The sequence below is a fragment of the Cyprinus carpio genome, chromosome B12, assembly GCF_018340385.1.
Source record: "Cyprinus carpio isolate SPL01 chromosome B12, ASM1834038v1, whole genome shotgun sequence".
Classification (NCBI taxonomy): Eukaryota; Metazoa; Chordata; class Actinopteri; order Cypriniformes; family Cyprinidae; genus Cyprinus; species Cyprinus carpio.
The window spans coordinates 10,680,663-10,702,383 of record NC_056608.1 but is presented as its reverse complement, the minus strand read 5'-3'; the positions used below and the strand labels follow the sequence as shown (position 1 = coordinate 10,702,383).

At 34.1% G+C, this 21,721-nt stretch overlaps 1 protein-coding gene across 4 annotated transcripts; it reads left to right on the top strand.

Annotated features, from left to right (window-relative positions):
* Window positions 1-708: 708 nt before the first annotated feature.
* LOC109058505 (brain-specific angiogenesis inhibitor 1-associated protein 2-like protein 1) lies at window positions 709-21,387 on the top strand. Of its 4 annotated transcripts, none has more exons than XM_042735300.1 (14): window positions 709-991; window positions 1,873-1,948; window positions 2,142-2,228; window positions 6,059-6,120; window positions 7,937-8,008; window positions 8,117-8,251; window positions 10,605-10,757; window positions 11,421-11,576; window positions 11,760-11,880; window positions 12,059-12,272; window positions 14,413-14,472; window positions 14,573-14,732; window positions 20,250-20,290; window positions 20,387-21,387. In XM_042735300.1, the coding sequence occupies exons 1-14, from the start codon at window positions 941-943 to the stop codon at window positions 20,457-20,459; spliced, it is 1,461 nt and encodes a 486-aa protein (XP_042591234.1). In that variant the 5' UTR covers window positions 709-940; the 3' UTR covers window positions 20,460-21,387. The 4 variants fall into 4 exon arrangements, with proteins under 4 accessions (XP_042591234.1, XP_042591236.1, XP_042591233.1 ...); XM_042735302.1 differs by having other exon boundaries at window positions 711-991; window positions 14,576-14,732; XM_042735299.1 differs by having other exon boundaries at window positions 711-991; window positions 20,247-20,290.
* The last annotated feature ends 334 nt before the right edge of the window (window positions 21,388-21,721 follow it).

Genomic DNA, 21,721 nt, shown 5'->3' with positions numbered 1-21,721 from the left:
TTTTTGGCACAAAAACACAAATAGGTGTGTGGCATGTCTCCTCTAGGTGAAATATCTAACTTCTTTCTTTTGGTGTGGTTAGAAAACATCTTAGGGATTTCAGAAAAGACTAATGTGTTGATCTAACGTGTTCGAATTCACCCTACAAAACAACAAAACAAACGGCCACAAAGTGGCGCTTTAATGTAAAGCGTGAAATGTTTATCAGCTGAAATTTTTAATAATTTTCAATTTTGATAAAAACGATAACTATCTTAAAGTACTTAACATAATTACAGAGTATTTTTAATATTTTTCAAGCCGAAAACAATCTGCATGTACGTTAAACAACTTAACTTTATTACAGTGTGTAACATAATAACGGTATTTTTTTATTTTCTTACTATCTTTTTTCTTTCTTTTTTGACAATGAATAAGCTAACAAAATAAAAATAAATTAAATTCAAGACCATTGTATTATTTACTGTCATAAGATAAAAAAAAATATTTTTTAGTGTAAGGCCAATTAACATATTGTCACAGTGCAAAATACACCAGATTCAACCCAAATATTTTTAACAATATAACAACAAATAGTTCTTAATCATAATTACAGAATAATCGGAACATTATTTAGCGAACCAAAAAATATACATTAAAAAATCTATATAACAGTGCAGGGGGAACATAACAGAAGAGAAAGAAAAATGACTTAATTTCTGTTTGGGCGTAGAAAGCTGTGACGTCACGGAGACCACCTTTCCACGTGTGGCATGAGGTCGCGCGGAAAGGTTTCCTCCTTCGGTGCATCAGTTCAGTATCTTGTTCTTCTCGAGAGCGCTAGAGCGCTCGGTTCTCTGACGCTTCACACACGTTAACAGGTGGGACAAAATCACAGCTTTACAATTTGAACGGGGAAAGTTGAATTGTCACCAAGGACATTTGGAGAATATCTGCAAAAATGTCTCGAACCCCGGAGGACGTGAACAAACTCACCGAGAGCACATACAAGGTAACGTAGGTTTAAATCGTAGGCGTTCATCTTCTTGGTCATTGACTAAGGCAACCGCGTGTGTATGTATATAATTTGTCATTGACAAATTAAACCCAGTACAGGCAGACTCATGAAAGTTGTGTTGGTTTGTTTTAATAATGAAATGTTATTTTATGGCACCCTTCGTTTTGTCATTAAGGTGCGTGTAAGTTGTGCAATAGAGGCATGGGTGCATTTTAAAGTGCTTCAGTTGGGTTTCTGGGTTGAGTTAAGAAACCAGTTTGTGCTGAACTGTTTCTGTTACTGCATACCTGACTGTTCATTGTTTTGCCAAGGGTGTGTTCTTGGGAATAAGCCGAGGAACTGCCCAGAATTACATTACAGAAGGGCATTTCAATAGAGCCATATACTTAAGCAGGACTTTGATCTCATAGGCATTATAATTAGAATTGTATAAGTCAATGATTAAGTAAGGGTATTTTTAGCTACAATACAGGTATTTTTAGAAAGTGTATTGTAAATTTTTTTGCATGGACAATAAAATGTGATTTGCCTATAATGGGAAAATATGTGCACTTTTAAAATGTAGAAACAGGTACAGTTCAAAAATTAAAATGATGCCATCATTTACTTATCAACATATTTCCAAAGCTGGAGGATATTTTTGAAGAATGATGAGTGTTGTCTATTCAATGGAAGTCGATGGGGTCCAAAAAAACATTGCCATTACCATTAACTTGATTGTGTAGACAAAAAAACTAAAGCATTTTACAAAATATCTTCCCTGGGGTAGGCACATTAATGTGAGTCAGTTTTGAAGTTTCTTCAGTTTCATTCAGCAGCAGTAAGCTGCTTTCCCTGTAATTTTGAATTATGAGCTTTGTTTCCTGTTTGTCCAGAATGTGATGGAACAGTTTAACCCAGGACTGCGGAATCTGGTTAACCTGGGGAAGAGCTATGAGAAAGCAGTGACAGGTAATCAAATCAGTTCATTTACAAAAGAATAAATATACATAACTCTACATTTTTGCATAAAATATCCCATAAAAGTTCAATAAACCTAAAACTCTGACAAAAAAAGAACAATATTTCTCTCAAAATATCTGGAATACAGCCAGTCTGGCTACCAGTTCCTGTTAATCAATATGAGTTATTCACTCTCTCATAGCAATGACCTTTGCTGGAAAGGCATATTTCGATGCAGTCTCAAAGATTGGGGAAAATGCTGCCGTATCACCCGTTTCTAGGGAGCTGGGTGAGTATTAATCAATAAAAACCATTGCCCAGAGGTCCTGATCTGGTCTTTGCTGATATAGATGTTCTCTGAGCAAAGCGCGTCTGAACATTTCCTAGCAGATGATTCATTGTACTCAACATGTCTTGGAATATGCTGTGCCAGTTATTTCCTCATTTTCTCAAATAGAGTTCCACATTTGCGTCTGCTTAAAGCCCCAGACAGGTTTGGTTCTTGTTGACTTTTTGTGACTCAGCATCAGTTTGATTCATATCGTCTGGAAATAATGACAGTGCTTTACTGTGATTTATAAACTGCCATCTGTTTCATGGCAACTTTTCATACTCGCCACCGCAGATCCGGTGAAAGCACAATATACCTTTTTTGTGCAAATTACAAAGATTAATGGTTTTGTCTTCACATTAATCTGTTAATTTACCCAAAAATGGTACACATCATTCTCAGTACAAATACATTTTACTTACTGTAATTGAGCTTTTGCTTTCCAGTGTTCTTTTGTGATTTACCGAGCTTCACTGGCTTTATCATTCCTAGTTTTTCCTGGAATCCCTTTCAAGCAGCTCAAATGACACCAGACTCACATGTTTTGCACAGACCGCCAGCAAACACACAAAGTAAACAGTGAGTCTGTGAGACTTTGTCTATAAACCTTTCCACCACTGATCCCATTGAGAAAAGCATCACAGCTCGAATGTTCCAGTGGAACATGCAAATTCAAAGTGCTTGCCATCGATATTCACATTTAGTTTAGTCATAAGACCATGCATCATGTCACCATCTTTCTAATGCTGTAGTGATTACTAGTGCAAACCTTATCAAGTTCAAGTTCAAGTTACTTTATTTATACCCGAAAGTAGATTTTGTTTGCAGTAGAGTCCTCATACACACATATGAAACAGAGCACATTTCACACATCATCAAAAACTACATCATCAAAAAGTTCTTATCGGTCCAAAATAAATAATACATACATAAAAACGAAAAAAAAAAAAAAAAAATTATGTGCAAATTTTCATAATGACCTCTAAGAATATTATGACAACGTATTCTGTATATAAGGAATGCATAGCTTATGATTGCTTGTGACACTTGATTGACACAAGGTCTTGATTAAGTGAGCATTGTGTCAACATCAACACACCTGAAAGAATGTTCTGGAAGAGTTACAGATAAATGTTAGTTAACACAATTTGAACTTACTAGTAGTAATTAATATGAACTGCAGACTGTGTCTGGGCCAAATATTTCATCAAATGATACTACAAAATGAATTACCATTGTAACTCTTAAAGTGATTTCTCTAGGGACTTTAAACATTCAGTCGGAGATGTATGACTGGAATGTAAGAAGTGCTCAGTGTAGTCACCACCCTTTTTCCTTTGCTGACACGCTCTTCTAAAATTAAGACCACAAACAGTCACATGTACGTGTACTTTTGTTATTTTAATGAAACAAGTTCCTTAATGTCAAGATGTATGACGTCTTATGGTGGAATTGCTTTTGACAGACATATCTTACAGCACAAACAGCAGCCAGAATGTAGTTGGTAGGAACATGGCAAATTTCTCAGCGACTGTTTGGTTTAGGTCCTTGATGTTGTGATGTGAACAGTGTCCTTTGGTGGGAATGTGGTGATAGATCTTTTCTTTCATACTATTGGTCTTGCTTCAGTCTACCAGTTGTTAATTGAACCAATTACAAATAAAAGAAAAAAGAAAAGACACATAAGCATGGATGAATCATTCACAATAAGATCTATAACATAAATTTAGAAAAGCACAAGACCCAAATATTACCAGGGAATGCATTTAAAATGGTAACATTTGTTAAACTTTATTCGTAGAATGTGTGAATGTGTTGAATTTAAAGCCAACATAAAATCAAAATTGACCTTATTTATTTTATTAATGCATAAAACTGCTCTTATTGTGGTCAAATCATCATTGCACATTATTTCATTGAAAAAAAAAACATTGAACTTGTAGTCTTAAAGCAAAATGTTATTATTTGCTATTTCAGTTTGAAACAACTTTTCTTTTCTGCTGATGTCACTTTGGTTGTGTAGGTTTTTTGGTAATGTGAACTATTACAAATTAGCCATTTGAACAGTGTTTTAGCAAATCTGTATTCTGTCCATTCTTAAATGTCACGGTATATTTTAAATCATTGAATATCCATTTTACTTCGAGAATTGTCAGATTATGAAAGTAAAATGGATTGCAAACAGCAATTCATGTTGGCATTGGCACTAGCATTTCCTCCATTTGAGGTTGTACATATTTTCATCAAAATGTTTTAAGTCTGCAAATTTTTCTTTACATTTTTCCCCCTTGGAGGGAAGATTCCTCATGCATGTGGCGTTCACAGATCACAATGACATGCAAATCCCCAAGCCTGTTATTTTATACCTGAGGCGTTCTGATTTTACTTTAAAAAACACATTTCACGGAGAGTGCACTGTACTTTTTATATTATCCAAATAAATGTAGGTGTACTTGAATGACATATCATGGGAATAGTGTGATTCACACAGTAGTTTCAGTTATTGTTGTTGTAGCATGGATTTATTGTCAGAAATCAGGTCTCAGGTCTCTTGTGTAATATTATCTTGTCATTGAAAGCATCGCCTGTCATGTCCAGGAAACTTTATTTCTTGTCATAGGAATTATTAATCTGATACACTGCAATTATGTTTGTAATGTTTTGGTGTGCTGTTTTAGGCTACAAAAATTTTACTTTCCAAAAATAAAACCATCTCAGCTGTTGATGGTATTACCAAATTACAGAGTCTCTCTGATGTCACCCTCTCATATTTTATGGCAAAGATAATATAAAAAGAACATAATATGGCACACAAACACATAATTATAATTTTTTGTTTCTGGCAGGTCTATTTTCACATTGATATTTCCTTAATTTCAAACTATCATAATCATAAAGAACAGAACACATGCAACAAAACTATGACTTTTCAGCTACTCTTTGATTTTAAATGATCTGTTGTAACCAACTGACTACTGTAAATCATCTGAAATAAACATCAACATCATTTGCATCTAATTTTTTTTTTCTGTAATCTGGAATATTTGTGAAATGGGATATTCAAAGTGGAAAACTGTAGGATGGGAAAGTGCCACCCTTGTTTTTTTCCTGAGCCAATCAAAGAGATTCATTTAGCAGAGTAAAAAGGAATAATGTGCACTGATGAATTATGCGCAAGTTTGAACATGAATGTGCATTATGTAAAATTTAATTTGCATTAAATTTTTTCATTTAGCTTTTATACAATCAAAAGTTGATTTTACTGATACTGATTCATCTGCATTTGAAGGCACTACTGATAGTCCATTTAGGCTTTCCATAATCCAATGGCAGGGATGCCCTGTAACCTTTGTAAGGATGTGCACTTTTATGCAACATCTCTAGGGGTTGTGAAAACACAGAGCAGGTGCTGATACTCTCAGTACAAAGATGGCATTTACTGACCCGCTCTGCTGATCTCGCCATGCTAATGATGCTATCATAACTGCTGGATGAGTGATAATGCTACAGCTCACCTCTGCTTGTTTGCTTTAAAGTTTGTTTTTATGAGCAGCACTAATGGAGCCCCAGCTAGATGAAATGACACCCATCATACAAAGTAGGAGAAATGCATGAAAAACTTCTAGTCATAGGGGAGTCGTGTACAGAGAAGTTCAAGTCCAAAGTACAACTTTATACCTCTCCGAAGGCAACTTTGAACTGTTTTTCCAGTCGAGATGGAAGCAAAACTAGAAAAAAAAACTATAAATATCAGTAATGTAGCAATAATGTTTCATTTTTCTTTTCAGGAGTGGTGTTAATGGAGATTTCAGAAGTGCATAAGAAGGTCCAGCTGGAGCTGGAGGAGACTGTAAGTATGCAATATGGTTAAAGATCACTTTTTTCTCATATTCCTCTCTAAATCCAGAAGAAGTTGTAGATATTAATAGGTATTCAGCATGTTCCTGGATAATTCTATTTAGTTTTAATACCCTTGGTTCTTCATATACATGTCATTTGTTACCTTCTTGAGTATCAGTAACATCTTGGAGCCTTTTGTGATTTTTTTTTTCATTATCAACAGGAAAATTTCCTTCAAATCAAAATTATTATTCTAAGTATTATATTAATAATAATAATAATATTATAATAACATGTCTTATTGAACATATACACTATACTGGGGTCAGTAAGATTTTTTTTTTTTTTTTAAAGAAATTAATATTTTTATCAACAGATGCAATAAATTGGTTAAAAGTGACAGTAAAGAAATTTATAATGTTATAAAAAATATATTTCAAACATATGTTTTCTTCCAACATTGATGATAATAATAAGAAATGCTTAGATTTTTACGTTATTTGTTGTAATTTATAAATAAACTCTACTAATTTAGAACAGTAATTTGAAAATACTGTCTATAGTCTGATTTTAGCCCTCTTATTTAAAGCTCCATTTAAAAGGCGAATTCTCCCTGAAGACTTTATGTAAACTCCTACTGCTATAACTGGGTAACATCTTTGCATATAAAATATTACATGTGGAAAATGTTTACTTTGTTTTTACAATTACAACTGCTGAGATTAACTTAGTGAATAGTGAAAAGTGTTGTTAATGGCATGTGAACTGTAATAAATAGCCACTTTACTAGTATAAGGATCCGTTGGAAGCCAATGTTATTTTTAGTCTAGTGACCCTGTAGCTCTGTTCTCTCAATCTCATCTCATTAATGTGCCAGTGGACGGGGCCAAAGATGCAATAATGTAGAAGTAGGTGTTGATCTGATTCTGTGCCAGTCTTTCATCACACTTACGTCTGAGACAAGGTTACTGAGACAAAATCCGAAACAATTCATTTTGCCACCTTGGTTTCAGTAAAAGCTGTTTTTGGACCAATGAGGAAGTTTTGAGTTTTGAAACTTACAGAATGTTTCTATTGTACAATAACCTCTTTTATTTCCTAATAAAATAAACCTCTTAATAAAATAATAAACCTCTTTGATTTCTTAGTTTGTAACCCCCTTAAAAAAAAAAAAACTTACTTTAAGTAGAGTAAATATGCATTTCCCAATAGTACTATTTTTACTGTATTTCTGTATTTAGCGTTGGTGAGCATAAGAGAATGCTTTCAAAAACATTAAAAAAAATTACTGACCCCAAATGTTTATAAGGTAGTGTATAAATATGTAAAGTAGCATAATTAGAGCAGTGCTAAACATATAAAATGCAACTTTTATGAAATAAACATCTTATTTAACCTATGAGCAGAACTTTAGCATGCAGTGCTATTGGGGAACAAATTTTAGGACATGAAATGTATGTGTATTTGTAACTTCAAACATTTTTGTAGTCACTTGATCTTGAAACTGAAACTTAAACATTGACATTATAAATCATACAGTAATATTTTGCCTTTGGGAAAGTGTGTGTGCTGAACTTATCTGAGGTATGTGACTGTATTAAGGGCTGTCCCTCTGCTCTCTTGAGTTTCAGACCATTTCTTCCCCCTATTTATTAATCAGATGATCTTTGGTATTCAGACTCACAGTGTTATGAATATTTAACTACCTGAGCTGATAAGATAATATTATCATTGTTGTGGAATTATATGGTGACTTAATGCAATTTCACTATTATTGATTGTTATCGCTCTGTGTTGATTTATTTACATTAACCTTGTTGCTACAGTTCAAGAGGTTCAACAGAGAGCTCATCACTGAACTTGAAAGGAAAACAGATATGGATATCAAGTACATGAATGTAAGTATTACATGTTTTTTCTCTTCGTCAATCAAGCAATACTTTCCATTCCTTCACCTGTGCAAGCAGGGAAATCTCATGAGTGTTGTGGTATAACAATCCCTCTAGGCCACTTTCAAAAGATACCAGTCAGAACACAAATTGAAGCAAGACTTTTTGGACAAATCACAGGCTGACCTGAAGAAACTGCGCAGAAAAAGTCAAGGGAAGCATTCATCCAAGTATGAGATCAAAGAAAATGAGGTGAGGTTTCTTGTTTGTTCATTATGAAATCTATTTGGCAGTCTTTTGTCTGATCATTTAATCGAATACATAACAGAGCTGTTAAGTTTTTAGTCCTACATTTTGGAAGAAAATTAGCAATTAGCAGAAAATTAGCATTTTTGAGCCATTGTTTCCTTCCAAGATAAAGGTTTTTGTTTACATAATATATATGTGTGTACTGTGTATATTTATTATGCATATATAAATACACACACACATGCATGTATATATTTAAAAAAAATATATTCTATTTGTATATTATTAAATATATTTATAATATAATTTATATAAATATAAATATATACATGTAAATATTTTCAAAATATATAGTCAAGTCAAGTCACCTTTATTTATATAATGATTTTAACAATACAGATTGTGTCAAAGCACTTAACACTATTAAATAGGAAAATAATCTGTAATAATCATACATAGACTATATGAGTGTGTATTTATATATACATAATAAATATACACAGTACACACACACAAATTATGTAAACAAAAATGTATTTTGGATATGATTAATCATGATTAATCATTTGACAGCACTAGTTTTTAGATTAATATTACTTGATACCTAGTTGCTAACAAGTTGCTTGAAGTCACAAGAAACGAAAGTAGTGACAGATCTTTTCTTTCATGTTTTGATGTATGAGTGTAACTGATTATCGAAAAAGAAAAAATATGGATAGGACATATAGGACTTAAATACTGTAGGCAGGGACTTGGTTATATGCATTGGTTGTTGATTGGATTTTGAGATGTGGGTGTTGCACTCAAACTGAAGGCAGATGAATCCCCAGAGAGAAGTCTGTCATGAAAGATCGTTCAATGAAAAGAGCTGAGATAAACCATGATTTATTCATGAGATAGGGTTAAAAAACTTGAATGAAGACTGCAACTATCACAAGAATGTGTTTACATGCTTGATGGGTCAACCATTAAAGACTCATATAGCAACATTTAAAAAAACAACAGTGACTTCAGAATTCATGTTTGAGGTCTGTAATTTATTTTGTAGGACATAAGGTGGAATTTTTTTCAAGTAATATTGGTCACAGACATTATATTACTCGTAAATCCAAACCTGCTATTCTAAAAGCAGTAAAAAGTTCTTGAGGGAAGGCATCACAAAGGGTTGGCTCTACACGACAAATGGGAACAGCTCTATTCAATTATGTTTCTGGCTCAATATCAGAAACATGATTTGGCACTTGCAATAAATCTGTTGCAGTAGATTTTAATAGTCAGTTTTAATAGACAGTGTTATTTACTTGGCAGTCTATGGGACAGTCTCAAGCCTACCCCCATGTCGTTCCAAACCTATAAAAGCTTTGTTCGTCTTCGGAACACAATTTAAGATATTTTGGATGAAAACCGGTAATAATGAAAACCGTGTTTTAGAACCGTGAATAATGACAAAATTTTCATTTTGGAATGGAGTATCCCTTTAAAATAATATTTTTGGATTGAAGCCATATGATAGCCATGTGGTGAGGTTGCTTTTTTGGGCAACTTGAGTTTTAGTCCTGACTTGAGGTGCTTTCCCGGTCAAATTGCCCTCTCTCGTCTTCCATGATTTTCTGTCTGTCCTTCTATTGTCCTATCTAAAATGAAGGCAAAAAAGCCCCAAAACATTTTGGGTGGGGGCAAATGGAGTACATATATGAAAACCTGTTTCCCGTCATGTAAATGTCTATATTTTAAGTTGATGAAATGTCATTTATCTTAGCTAGGACTGAAATCTCATCCAAAAACATGTCAAGTCATGTCTCTGACTAAATCCACCAAATAATAATTTCATAAACCGATGAAGTCATGTCATTCATATTGCAATGAACTGCTGTTGTTAAAGCCACTGAGAGACAATATTCGTGTAAGACTTTCTTGTCCAGACAAGATCTGCAAAAAAAAAAAAGATTCTGAAAACAACTCCAAGGAAACAAGCAAGGTTCACGGTCACTATGACAACTTGCACAGAACTATAATAGCGAGGGGAATCCTGGGAAGAAGAACAGAGCTCTGTTTCTGGTGTCGTTTTCACAGGTCTGCTGGGTAGCAGCTCTGTTCTATAAAAGTAATGAATCCCCAGCCTGGAAAGAGAGTTACTCACGAGAAAATTACTGCATTAGCATGAGGTGTTGACTATGTGGACTTCATAATGATATGATAGATATGTCTCATTTTGTTGAATGTGATGTTTTGTGTTTCTAAATGCAGTATGTCCCAAAAATGGTTTATTTCAAGCAAGAATGTGTCTGTTCCTTTCTAGCTGACTACTGTGAGAATATAATGTGATGCCATATCTTATGATCATTATCATCTTTAGTGTGTGGAGACCATCTCATCCCGGCAGACAGACATGCAGAGTTTTATTGCAGAAGGATGTAAGGAAGCTCTGCTGGAAGAGAAAAGGAGGTTCTGCTTCCTAGTGGAGAAACACTGTGCCTTCACCTATCAGCTAACAGCCTTCCATGACAAGGTGACCACTAAAAAATATTCAGCTTTCTGACTTAATAAATATTAAACTCACTGGTGTTCCAGTTAATGTTGTTAGACTTGGCAGCAAAAAGAAATCAGAAGTAATACAATACTTTTGAAAAGTCTGGAGTTGACACGATTTTTGATTGTATTTGAAAGAAGTCTCTTATAAACAGCATGGCTGCATTTATTTGATCAGAAATACAGTAAGAATTGTAATATTGTGAAGTATTATAACAATTAAAAATAACTGTTTTAATGTATAACATTTTTACAATTTTAATATATTTATCATTTTTGGAAAAATGTCAAATATAATTCATTTTCAGCAGCCATTATCCAGGTTTGTAAGTGTCATATGATTCTCCAGAAATTATACTATTATGTTGATTTGGTGCTCCAGAAATATTTCTGATTATTATCAATGATGAAAACATTTGTGCTGTTTAATATTTTTGTGGAACCATGATACATTATTTTAATAGGAAGTTCAAAATAAATATTTTGTAATATTACTTCTACTGTAACTTTTGATCAATTTAATGCATCCTTACTGAATAAAAGTATTAATTAGTTTCCAAAAAAATAAAACTGACCTTTTGAATGGTAGTGTACCTTGTTTTGCCGTTCTTCCTTTGAACAGTTTTTGCATTTTCCCCCACAGGCCAAGGAGATGCTGACCGTCACACTGCCCAGCTGGCAAGATAAATGTACCGATGCCACCCAGGTGCCAGACACAGTGATATCCATGATTGATGGTCTGCGGACTCCAATGTCAGTCATACCAGAGTCATCACCTACATTGGAGCACAGTGACAGGGTTAGTCTCACACAGAAGATAACACAACAAAAATAACATAATATTAAAATTAAACTCTACTTTTTTAGATCCACATAAAAATAAAATTCATAAGTATAACAACAACACCAACTGATTAAGTTTTGTTCAAAACGGCACACTGACTTTAAGGTCTCTGCATTGTCTAATTTTTTTTCTCCTCAGACCAATTCCGGTTCAATTGTTCCGCCACCGGCCCCATCACTCAAAGCCCACACAAGCCCACTGGCCAGCATGTTCTCCCAGGACGTTCCTAAAAGACCCATCTCATCAGAGCTGTACTCAGGCAAGCTGACACTTTGATCTAATCAGACTTCATTTCTTCTGCTCCCAACAATCAAGCGTACTAGTCTTTGTGTTGATGAGGCACTCCTTGAAATGTTGCTTTGATTACTAATCTAGCTGATTACTGCCACAAAATATCTTTCGTTAATGTCACGTAAATTGCACTTTGCAATCTACAGATCAAGAGAGCCTAGACGGAAACGGCCTGTCTAGGTCTGAGTCTGTGTCTAGCGGTATGGATATGGCGAAGAAGACCAGGGTGCAAACTATCTTCCCCCACACATCAGGGAATAACGAGACCCTGCTGAGCTTTGATGATGGAGACATCATTACACTGCTTATTCAAGAGGAGAGGGATGGATGGCTGTATGGAGAACTAGAACATACTGGACAGTAAGTGAACCATTATATAGGACTAGTTGTTTTTCATCCTTAAAGAGATGGTTTAGATATACACACACACACAAAGATAACCCGAGTAAATACAAAATGCAGTTTTGAAATAATGATTTAATTTATTAAGGGAAAAAATTTGTCCAAACCTGCCTGGGACTGTGAAAAAGTAATTGCCCCCTAAATCTAATAACTGGTTGTCGTGCCACCATTTGCAGCAACAACTGCTATCAAGCATTTGCGATAACTGGCAGTAAATCTTTCCAAATGCGGTGGAGGAATTTTGGGCCACTCTTCTTTGCAGAATTGTTTTAATCAAAGTAATTTTGGTAGGCCGGCCACTCCTGGGAAAGTTCAACACTGTTCCAAGTTTTCTCCATTTGTGGATAATGGCTCTGACCATGGTTCGCTGGAGTCCCAAAGCCTTAGAAATGGCTTTATAACCCTGCATGTCAACTATTTTGTTTCTCATCTGTTCTTGAATTGCTCTTTAAACATGCTTCACTTTGTCAGACAGGTTGTATTTAAGTGATTTCTTGATTCAACAGGTCTGGCAGTAATGAGGCCTGGGTGTGGCTAGTGAAATTTATCTCAGCTTTCTAAAATAATGTAGTTAATCAGTTCTTTCATGATTTAACAGGAGGGGGCAATTCATTTTTCAAGTAGGGCAGGTAGGTTTGGAAAGCTTTTTTCCCTTAATAAATGAAATCATACTAAATTGCATTTAGTATTTACTTGCATTATCTTTGTGTAATATTAAATATAATTATAATTATATAATTAATATAAAATTTGTTTGATGATCTGAATCTTTTAAGTATGACAAATATGCAAAAAATTACAATAAAAAACAGGAAGGGGGCAAAAACCTTTTCACAGCACTGGACAAAACAATTTAAACATTCTTCAAAATTGTGTCTGGTGTTCTGCACAAGTGCATTTTATATGGTTGGAACAATATGAGGGACATTGAGGACACTGCAAATTTTCAGTCATACATTATCTTTGTCCATGCTGCCTTTTGACTCGAATGTTAGCGACATCAGCTTTCCTGAGCTGGAAAGACTGGTTACATGTTTCTGTTCATTAGATTTACTCTGCTAATTTGCAGAATTTGGTGAGACATGTTCCACGTCAGATATGTTAGAGGTGCTTGTGCCTCTCCGTCACAAAAATGCTGCTGCCGTAAGCCTTTGCATGGCAGCAGGCTTGTTTTTCGGCCTAAATTTATTGTACTTTGCATGAAACAAAACTGTTGCCTTCATTTAGACACAGAACACAGACATGGGTACACCTCAGACACGAGTTGGTTAGTATGAAAATTCATATGAATTTAATTTTATTCTTGCATTTAGTAGTTTTTAAATTATGTGTGAAATCAAAATTTATGCTATTTAGTTTAACAATTAATTATTATAAAAAAAAATAGATTGTAATATTTAGTCAAAATCTGCAAAATTGCTTCCCCTCTGAAATGGTGTTTCTTCTAAATTTGTTAACCTACTCTCATCAGTACAGTAAAGATGAATTTCAATCAATTTGGTTGGATTCGATTAAACTGTCAGATTGTTGTTCTTTTTTGAGAATGATAATTTTTGCAATTCCTTTTGCTGACACTAAAAACAATATTTTAAAGCTAACAGGTGCATCTGTTCTTTATATTAACATGCATTTAATCATTCATCCATAGCAACATACAAACGAGAGGTTAATGATCCTTCTGCAGTGGAGGCATCAGTGGCTGTGCTTTGTGTGGTCTTATACTTGTTTGTTTAGCATATTTTAATGAGCAGCGCTGCCATTTCAGAGGTCCAAGGTCCACAGATTTTCCCTCACTACCCATTATGCTGTCACCACTATTTTGAGAAGTGAAAATGTCTTAATGCACTGACACACTCAAGAATCATCACAAAAAAACCATCAACAACCGGCGTTGACACAGTTACTAAGCAACCAAACCAAATGTACTCTTCGTGGTACATGGTGTTTAACTTTACATTTGTGCCAATACAGTGGTTTTTGATTAGTCATACAGTAGTTGAAATCAAAAAGCCTTAATGCATATGGAAATTGAGCTGGTACCCATTTTTGTTAGAAAATCATGATGCACATTATGGATATTTTTTGTTTTTAATTGCAGACGTGGCTGGTTTCCCTCATCTTATTGTCGTGCTTACAATGAGCCACTGATTGCCAACAGGTGAGACTGCTTTTCCTTTGAATTTGAGCTGAAACTAACCATGTTTTTCTATCCATTACCAAAACAGTAACCAATCCATCAATTTATGTATTTTGTTCAGCAGAGTTGAGAGCCCATTGCATAGCCAGAGTGTGACTGATCCTGAGCAGCAGGAGGAAGACGAGGAGGTGGAGGAACCCGTGTTGCTGCCCCCGCCTGACTACAGTGACTCATCCAGGGACAGACCCATCAAGCCCTCCACCCCCTCTCCACAGAACATGGTAAACACACTGCACTGGTGAATAGGAAAGCTAAGTGCAAAGTTAGTTGGAAAAGCAGCCGTTTTCTGTAAAGAGAGATGGAGAGGAGTATCTGGGCCTCTTATCCTTTTGTGTTTGACATAAACTAGGCAAAGTCATTGGTGTGTTCTGAGAGAGAGTTCCCTGATCGGATCAGGTTTCCTTCTAGGGCGAACATGAAACCTTTATTACTGTACAGAGAGTACACGTAGAAAATACATACAAGTGCAATATGAAGATGCATACAACACTGTTGCTTTATATAATATTTAATTTGACTGGGAACAAAAAAATGTAAAGACATTACAGAAGATCTATTCAAATAAATATTGTTCTTTTAAGAATTAGTTTCCACAAAAATGTTACAGCACAGCTGTTTTCAACATTGATAAGTAATGTTTCTTGAGCACCAAATCGGCATAAATAACAAATAAATGCAGCCTTAATGAACTTCAGAGACTTTCAAAAAAAAGATTTGTAAAATTAAAAGTAAATGTATAAGACTGCACTATTTTTAAGTCACTAATCATAAAAAATAAGTTTGAGACCCTCATCTTGTAAACTCTTTGTATAGACGGTGTAGATGCTCTTCCATTGAAGCTCAAGATTATCTCAACCCATCCTGGAGAACATGATCATCAGGTTTTACAAACTTTGTTTATGTAGCTTGAGAGCTGCTGTCATTAAAGCAAAAGCACATTAAACAAATACTAAGACATTCTGAAATTCTTGTTAAATTTCAAATAAAACTTTTATCTCAAATTATTGCTTCAAATATCATTTATAACCAATTTCATTTATTTAGAAAATAATGCAAATATGTGTTATGTAATATAAAATTATGTAAAGTATTTTCACTAGTCTCTTTTGGACCCAGCTATATTTCTTTAGCTATACATTAGACTTTGAATTTTACAAATTAGATCTACATAAGCGGCAATAACCACAAAAGGATACGTTCTAAGACCTGCAATAATGTAACCTTTGTTCTTTGCCGGGGGGCCTAGGGAGGGGTAGATGAATGCTCTGCATTACTATCATTGTGAAAAATAAAAAGACATCTGAAAAATGCTCCCTACCTGGTTTTCACATCGTGAAGGAGAGTGAACTGAATCTGAATCTGGCTCCCTCTTCTGAATGACCTCAAGCCACGTGTACTGCCTCAGGGCACAGAGATCAAATTGAAAGTGTTTGGCCACAACTAATTCACCTTGAATGTGATCATGTGATGATGGGCTGGTGACCCTGGTAAAAAATAATGACTCATAACTGTAGCAAAGAGAGTCAAAATGTTGGTATAGTTTGATAGAAACCTACTGTGCTTTCAGGGGGAAAAAATATTTCATTAAATAGTTGATAAAAATTTATTTTATTAAATAGTTGATAAAATGTAAGAAAAATGTTAGTGTTCAAGAGACATTTTTCATATCTGACTTATTTGACATTCAATATCTCAGGACAGAAATAATGTAGGAGGAAATTTTTTTGATGATGTTCCCCAGCATGGTAGCTGTATTTGTTTCAAATTTTGTGGTGATAGCATAAAGTATCCAAAAGTTACAGTATCTTGTAACAAAATAGGCCTTTTTGTTTAGCTCTTAGCTCCCTGAAGGCATTTTAAAAACTGTTGTTTTCTGAGTGCCATACACAAAAATAATGACTCATAACTCTAAGACCATAGCCGTTTGATAGAAATCTTTCTATATTTTTAGGGGGAAAAAATCTTTGCATTTGAATATTCTCATGTTGAGAAATCTGTGATAAAATGTAAGAAAAATGTATGTGGTCAAGGGAAATTTTTCATATCATTCTTATTTGACGTTCATCATCTCATGAAAAAAAAAAAAGGTAGGAGAATTTTTTTTTTTTTTGATGTTCCCCAACATGTGCTGTATGTGAATTTTGTGGTGATATCATGAAGTTATCAAAAGTTACAGTTTTTGGAATCAAGGTAGCCTTTCTCTTAGCCCTTTACAGTTTTGAAATTGTTATTTTCAATCTGAAGTAATGCCTCATGCAAATTAAGTCAAAGCCCCAAACAATTATACTATTTAATCTACTCGATGAGACCTTTTAAAATGACATATGACACATGACTATCTGAGCTGCATGATGTTTCTGACATATTAGAGTACATGGCACAAAAAATATTTTCCATAAATAATGCAAAAAAAAAAAAAATCTATTTATCTGCAAATAACTCAGCAGTACTTAGGAGTTAATCAAAGGGACCACATGCATTGTAAAGGTCAGACTCAAAGCTTTCAAACGACACCTATTTTGTGTTGATCAATGCAGTGATTTGGAAAAGGGCGCTCGAAGGGGGTCTCACCCAGGGTGTAATTCAATGTAGAACCGCCACTGCACAAGCAGATTAGAATCAGCGCTGAAACATGTTATTGGACCCGTGCCTTTTTATGAATGGCGGTGAGAATTTGAGATTGCTAGTGCTGTCATAAAATACACAACGGTTGTGCTGTAATTATATAATAGGCTGTAGTGTGATCCGCTACATGTCTGCTATTACAGTACTCTTTGATTCACTGTTAGTGCTGCGCTTGGTTTAAGCTGCTTTAATTTGCCTTTGGGAACGCAACATTCATCATTAGAAACGGTTATAAATCTGTTGTTGTTTACAAAAAGAAGTTTCAGTGTCATGTTCATTCTAATATGCTAATTTGCTGCTCAAGAAACATTTCTCATTATTATCAATGTTAAAAACAGTTTTGCTGCTTAATATTTTTGTGGAAACAATGATATTACTCAAACATTTGTATAAGATTTAAAAAAGAGAGAGAAATTAATAATTTTATTCATCATGCATGAACGTGACAAAAAGTGAGTGAAGACATTTTAAAATGATTTCTATTTAATAAATGCATTAATGAATTTAATTAATATATTAGATAAATGCAAATAAATGCTGTTCATTAAAATTCATATTTATCATAAAATCCTGAAAAATAAAGTGCATCATCGATTCCACGTGAAATATGAAGCAGCAAAATTGTTTTCAACATTGATAATAATCAGAAATCTTTCTTGAGAGTCAAATAAATTGTAATGATTTCTAAAAGATCATGTGACACTGAAAACTGGAGTAATCATGAAGAAAATTCTCCTTTGCATCACAGGAATAACATTACATTTTATAATGTATTAAAATTCAAAACTTATTTTGTATTTGTAATAATATTTCTAAATTCAGCCTTTTTTTTTTTTTTTACTTTATTTTGATCAAATAAATTCAGCCTTGATGAGCAGAAGATAGTTATTTAAAAATCATTAATAATTGTAATGTTTCCAAAGTTTTGGCAGGTACTTTAATAATAATAATAATAATAATAATAATAATAATTCTATATACTTTACTATAATATATTATAGTACTTTATTATAATATATTATTATATTGTCATGATTATTAAATGCTGCTTTTTATTTTTATTTTTACAAGACAGTATGTATTTTTACAATATAAGATATAACTTTTAATGGGCTAAAATATATATTTTTAATAATGAGTGCTGGGGGTGTGGCTTGGGGCGTGGTCAGATCACATGCCTGATGAACGAAATCTTTTGATATGATAGAAGTTTTAGTTTTCTGAAAATAATTCTGTGCAGTTTTTCAAGATCTTTGTATGTTTCATGAAGTTATGAGCTTAAACGGCACAGGACTGCAAATTCAGATTTTTTTTCTAAGCTGCATGTCCTAATTTTCTGCAAATAAAGAATTTTCTATGATATATGCATGTTATATGAAGTTGCAAATGAAAACGCTACATGACAGCTACCTTAGATTTTTTTGCTAAGCTACATGCTGCCTGCGCAGTTTTATGTGTGTTATAAATGCTTGAGTAATATCTTTAGATATAAATGACGGATTATAGTGATTTTGGCCTCTTTTTAATCAGGAATCAGAATCTGCTCCAAAAAATTGTCTTATTTTTCCACGATCTGAGCATGTTTTATGAAGTGGTGAAATCAATATATTATTTTCACATGGGTCTGGGGGTGACTTCTTGTACAAAAACTCGCTTCAGTTTATTCATTTTCATTTTGCAACAGAAGTGGCAGTGCTTATGAGTTGAACAACGCGGTTGTCGCGCCAGTGCAACCGCACAAAAAATTTAGTCGCACAGGCAAATAAAAAAATGGTCGCAAAATGCCATTTGGCCGCAGTCTGGAGCCCTTTATGCTTGTTTTATTCTACTTGATGAGACCTTTCAAATGACATATGACATCACTATCTGAGCTGTATGATGTTTTAGACGTATTATATTGTGTAAATGCCACAAAAAAACATATTTTGAAAATTATGATTTTTTTTGTTATTTATCAGCAAATAACTTGCACTACACGGCTACATGCATTGTAAAGCTCAGACTCTAAGCTTTCAAATGATATCCATTTTTTGTTGATTCAATGATGATTCTTTGTAGGTTTAGATGGTCTGCTCAGCGCTCATTAAGAGTTGATCAAAATAATTGCATTCATTAAAAAGCTGAGATTCTAAGTTTTAAAATGATACATATTCCATATCGTGTTATTCCATTCAAAGGTTGCTTAGGAATTTGATTATGAATTTTTTCGTGTGGGAGGTGTCCTCTGGTTTAAAGGGTTAAACCATGCTATGACTTACAAAATGAGTGATGTGGAGTATTTGTTTAGAGCTTGGGGGGTGCTTTTATAGTTTGTGTTATGTTTATATGTTTCTGGGAGTTTTTTTATTTTTTTATTTTTTTTTTTTGCAGTTTTTGCCTTTATTTTGATAGGGCAGTATAGAGTAATGACAGGAGGGGAAGTAGGAGAGAGAGATTGGGAGTGGGATCCGAAAAGGATCTACATATCCTTCTGTTTTTTTTTTGTTTTTGTTTTTTTAGATTTTATTTGGATTCTTTTTTTAGAGCTTGAGACCCTGTGGTCATAATTCATTGTTTAGAATAAAAAGGTCATATTTGGTACTTTTATAGTGTTTTTCTTTGTTGGTTTCGATTTTGTTTTTGATAATATTGGGTGTTTGACAGCCGTCAGTCACTATGAACTGTAGTTCAGAAAATTTGAAATGACATTAGTGAGTAAATAATGATAATGTGTTCATTTTTGAGTGATCCTTTAATATGAAATTACAGTGGCCTGCCTTGGTCAGATTTTAACTGTAGAATACTCCCAGTAGTACACCCTTCTTTTATTCATAAAGAAGCATGCATGTTCCGTGACTGTTTACAGTTCATAATCATTTGAAGTGGTTATGATTAGATTTTCTACACTCAGACAGTGAAAGCAAGCGTTTCAAGATTATCAAGATTCCTGATGTATAGGTCATAGGACACTGCGATTGTTCCAGGTACTTAGTCGGCTGGTGAAGTGACAGAATTATGTGTTGACATCCTAATCGAACCAGTCTGATGGGGAAAATCCATTCTTCATTTTAAGTTCTAAAGAATGAAAGCATGATTTATGCTGATCACTTTTTATTCTTATTTTTGTGTAGCAGGCATCTTTGCCAAATGGTCACTTAGTGCCGCCATTCCTTGGGTGAGTATCTTCTAACAGAATTAATTATCAGTATTACTACAGTGCACTAGCATTTAACCCATTCTTTGCAATCACAATGTCTGTTCTCCTTGTCAGGGGTGGGAATCCATTTGCCACAGTCAAACTACGACCCACTATCACAAATGACAGATCTGCACCAAACGTATGATGAGACAGCCCCTGCCCTGATGTGAAGTTGTGTCTCAGAGGTTTTGCCTATATTGATGCATTGCAGATATGGCATTGGAACCAAATGAAAGGGTTCTGTTACAACATCAGTTTTAATCCTTAAAGTTTCTAAAAATGCAAACCAGCAGATTAAAATTTCCAGGAGGCATTATTTATAAGAATTTTAGACTTTGATTAAGTTATTTTAAATTGTAACTGGATTCATACACTTGAGTTTCCAAGAGAATGCACAACAACAAACAGGCTCTTGAATAGCTAATTTCTGACCATATTGGTTCTCTATGCCTGGGGCCTTGTAAAGGTAAACTGAAAACCCAAATGTATATTTTAAGGTGGAGTATTGCAGCCCCTAATTAAAAAGCACTTTGCATAACCAGATCATATTTCATTTCAAAATCCAGTGAAGTAGTGTGAGGTTTGCCAGTTGCCAAAGTGTTCAGTTGGTATGGATTAATTTTAGCCTGTTTTTGTTATACAATATCATGGTTTTGTTGTTTTAAAATGCTTATGTATTCCTTATCGTTCACACCTTTTACACATTTAAAGGACAACAATGTAAAGACACTTAGTTGAATTGTTTATTCCTCATGTTAAAGATGAGTGCAATGTGTGGTGATAACATGCTTACTAGCTGCACAGTTGAATGTTGGCTTATTGGCTTCAGCTGGACATCAGCTCAAACTCATGAGCATTCTTCACTATGGAAGAGAAATCCTTGGGTAATTAGTAAATGCATACTGATTGTTTTGTCTTGTAAATTTGTGCACATGTTATGCCTTTGCAAGCATGTTATCATGTAGGGGATACAGTTTTTCTTTCATACCTTTTTCTTTTTGTGATGTGATATTGATTCATTGCCCAAATTTTTGTCATACCACGTTACTCCAAAATAAAAATGTGTTAGATAATTTTATTTTACTATTGTACCATCTTCTTTGAAATTTTTTTATTCTCAGTAAAAGTTGTCCTGTTCCTTACAGCAGTGGTTCCCAATCCTGGTCCTGGAGAATCCCCAACACTGCACGCTTTTGGTGTCTCTCTTACCTGACACACACATTTGAGATCTTGGAGTCTTCACTAATGAGCTGATGAGTTTAATTAGGTATGTTTGAAAAGGGAGACATCTAAAATGTGCAGTGCTGGGGGTTTTCCAGGACCAGGATTGGGAACCACTGCCTTACAGGATCAAGATGAATACTTATTCTGTCTAGATTATCAATTATTCATTTTCTAACTGTCACA

What these genes read in the sequence shown, in the direction of transcription:
- LOC109058505 (XM_042735299.1), top strand. Translation starts at nt 941, where the DNA reads ATGTCTCGAACCCCGGAGGACGTGAACAAACTCACCGAGAGCACATAC. An exon ending in ACCCGTTTCTAGGGAGCTGG is followed by an intron (nt 2,229 to 6,058) that starts GTGAGTATTAAT and finishes TTTTCTTTTCAG; the next exon opens with GAGTGGTGTTAATGGAGATT. An exon ending in GAACTAGAACATACTGGACA is followed by an intron (nt 12,273 to 14,412) that starts GTAAGTGAACCA and finishes TTTTAATTGCAG; the next exon opens with ACGTGGCTGGTTTCCCTCAT.